Source organism: Oncorhynchus keta, chromosome 19, assembly GCF_023373465.1.
Source record: "Oncorhynchus keta strain PuntledgeMale-10-30-2019 chromosome 19, Oket_V2, whole genome shotgun sequence".
In the NCBI taxonomy this organism is placed as follows: Eukaryota; Metazoa; Chordata; class Actinopteri; order Salmoniformes; family Salmonidae; genus Oncorhynchus; species Oncorhynchus keta.
This window is the reverse complement of record NC_068439.1, coordinates 85,929,520-85,932,481: the sequence shown is the minus strand read 5'-3', so window position 1 is coordinate 85,932,481 and position 2,962 is coordinate 85,929,520. Positions and strand designations below refer to the sequence as shown.

The following is a 2,962-nucleotide window of genomic DNA, read 5'->3' as shown; positions in this document are numbered from 1 at the left end:
TGTGTTTACTACAGGATAAAGGAGAACAGTAACCCATGGTGTGTGTTTACTACAGGATAAAGGAGAACAGTAGCCCATGGTGTGTGTTTACTACAGGATAAAGGAGAACAGTAACCCATGGTGTGTGTTTACTACAGGATAAAGGAGAACAGTAACCCATGGTGTGTGTTTACTACAGGATAAAGGAGAACAGTAACCCATGGTGTGTGTTTACTACAGGATAAAGGAGAACAGTAACCCACAGTGTTTTTTGTCAATTAAAATAACATCAAATTGATCAGAAATACAGTGTAGACATTGTTAATGATGTAAATGACTTTTGTAGCTGGAAACGGCTGATTTTTTATGGAATATCTACACAGGTGTACAGAGGCCCATTACCAGCAACCATCACTCCTGTGTTCCAATGGTACGTTGTGTTAGCTAATCCAAGTTTATAATTTTAAAAGGCTAATTGATCATTAGTAAACCCTTTTGTAATTGTGTTAGTACAGCTGAAAACTGTTGTCCTGATTAAAGAAGCAATAAAACTGGCCTTCTTTAGACTAGTGGAGTATCTGGAGCATCAGCATTTGTGTGTTCGATTACAGGCTCAAAATGGCCAGAAACAAAGACCTTTCTTCTGAAACTTGTCAGTCTATTCTTGTTCTGACAAATGAAGGCTATTCCATGTGAGAAATTGCCAAGAAACTGAAGATCTCGTAGTTTGAGAAACAGACGCCTCGAAAGTCCTCAACTGGCAGCTTCTTTAAATAGTACCCACAAAACACCAGTCTCAACGTCACCAGTGAAGAGACGACTCCGGGTTAATTACATCATAACTATGTAACAACACATATGGAGTCATTTCGTAACCAAAAAAGTGTTAAACAAAACCAAATATATTTTAAAATTGAGATTCTTCAAAGTAGCCACCTTTTGCCTTGATGACAGCTTTCAACACTCTTGGAATTCTCTCAACCAGCTTCATGAGGTAGTCACCTGGAATGCATTTTAAATAACAGGTGTACCTTGATAAAAGTAATTTGTGGAATTTATTTTCTTCTTAATGAGTTTGAGCCAATCAGTAGTGACAAGGCAGGGGTGGTATACAGAAGATAGCCCTATTTGGTAAAAGACCAGGTCCATATTATGGCAAGAACAGCTCAAATAAGCAAAGAGAAACAACAGTCCATCACTACTTTACGACATGAAGGTCAGTCAATAAGGAAAATGTCAGGAACTTTAAAAGTTTCTTCAAGTGCAGTCACAAAAACCATCAAGCGCTATGATGAAACTGGCTCTCATGAGGCCCGCCACAGGAAAGGAAGACCCAGAGTTACCTCTGCTGCAGAGGATAAGTTCATTAGAGTTATCAGCCTCAGAAATTGCAGCCCAAATAAATGCTTCACAGAGTTCAAGTAACAGACACATCTCAACATCAACTGTTCAGAGGAGTCTGTGTGAATCAGGCCTTCATGGTCAATTTGCTGCAAAGAAACCACTACTAAAGGACACCAATAAGAAGAAGAGACTTGCTTGGGCCAAGAAACACGAGCAATGGACATTAGACCAGAGGAAATTTGTCCTTTGGTCTGATGAGTCCAAATTTGAGATTTCTGGTTCCAACCGCCGTGTCTTTGTGAGACGCAGAGTAGGTGAACGGATGATCTACGCATGTGTGGTTCCCACCGTGAAGCATGGAGGAGGAGGTGTGATGGAGTAGGAATGCTTTGCTGCTGAAGGAAAAACAGCCAACAAGTGCTCAGCATATGTGGGAACTCCTTCAAGACTCTAGGAAAGCATTCCTCATGAAGCTGGTTGCGAGAATGGCAAAAACTGTAATCAAGGCAAAGGGTGGCTACTTTGAAGAATCTCAAATATAAAATATATTGTTACATGATTACATATTTGATTGTTTTGATGTCTTCACTATATTCTACAAAATTGTGACGTGGAAAATATTGTCTTTATTATTTCGTTTTTTTATTCTGCTTTTTTCAGGGATGCTGCAGCAACCGCAGAGAGAGAGAGAGAGAGGGGAGAGAGAGAGGCAGAGAGAGTGAGAGAGAGAGAGAGAGAGAGAGAGAGAGAGAGAGAGAGAGAGAGAGAGAGAGGGAGAGAGGGAGAGAGAGAGGCAGAGAGTGTGAGAGAGAGAGCGAGAGAGAGGGAGAGAGAGAGGGAGAGAGAGAGTGTCACTAGCGCAGCGAAGGAGCGTGAGGCGAACACATGCCAGATGACTACCACCACCTGTTATCTGAGCAAGACAGAACAAAACTACATATCCTCTCAAAAATAAAATCTCTCTCTCTGTTAGCAGCACAAAATAAAGTTTTTAAACAACTTCTAACTCCAACCGCAACAATGCAGGAAATAGAAACATAATTTTAACGCAGTTGTTGAGAGACAAATATAAATTAAATGATAGTCCATCTAAAAGCCCAGACAGCAGCTTCTGTAGTGTAGTATGTGTAGTTATTCTACCTGTGTCTTGGCCGCCTGGCCATGCGAAGGGTAGTTTGTGTAGAGAGCAACTCGATGTCCGTGTCCTCGCTGAGCGCTGCGGTGCCGTTCTGTTCTGACTGTCTCTCCTGTCTGCGGAGGAAGAAGGAGCAGGTTGACATTAAAATAGTAAAGGATCACGCAGACTTGTAAACAGAGCGGAAAGCCACGAGTCCCGCTATCGCCCCTCCTCCTCCCTACCTCCTCACCCTCCTCCTCCTCCTCCTCCTCCTGCAACTCGCTCCGTTTGGCGCCCTGACATAGGCGCGTATTCCTTACCCTTTCCGCGCTTAAACTCTGTCGCTACTTTTCAAGAGGTTCATTCTAGTTTTTCTTGGAGAAAAAAAAAAGTAAATTGTGGACAGGGAACGGGGGTTATTGTATCTGACGACAATGTGAACAATTGTGGACTTAATGTTTTGGCATGGAGTTGAGTGGACCGCGAGGTGAAGCAAGGTGTCATGATGCTGTATTTTTCTCC

The 2,962-nt window shown here is 42.3% G+C and overlaps 1 protein-coding gene across 5 annotated transcripts in view; it reads right to left on the bottom strand.

Moving 5' to 3' along the window:
* LOC127909582 (transcriptional activator Myb-like) overlaps positions 1-2,633 on the bottom strand; it is a 74,210-nt gene extending 71,577 nt beyond the window's left edge. For 2 of the 5 annotated variants that reach the window (XR_008072032.1, XR_008072033.1), the window contains exon 1: positions 2,464-2,633. Coding sequence is in view for 3 of the 5 variants with exons in the window: in XM_052471694.1 (XP_052327654.1) it covers positions 2,464-2,603 (140 nt within the window). In the remaining 2 variants the exon portion in view is untranslated. The remainder of the gene's footprint in view (positions 1-2,463) is intronic. The other 3 variants (XM_052471695.1, XM_052471696.1, XM_052471694.1) reach the window with 2 other exon arrangements.
* Positions 2,634-2,962: the final 329 nt, after the last annotated feature.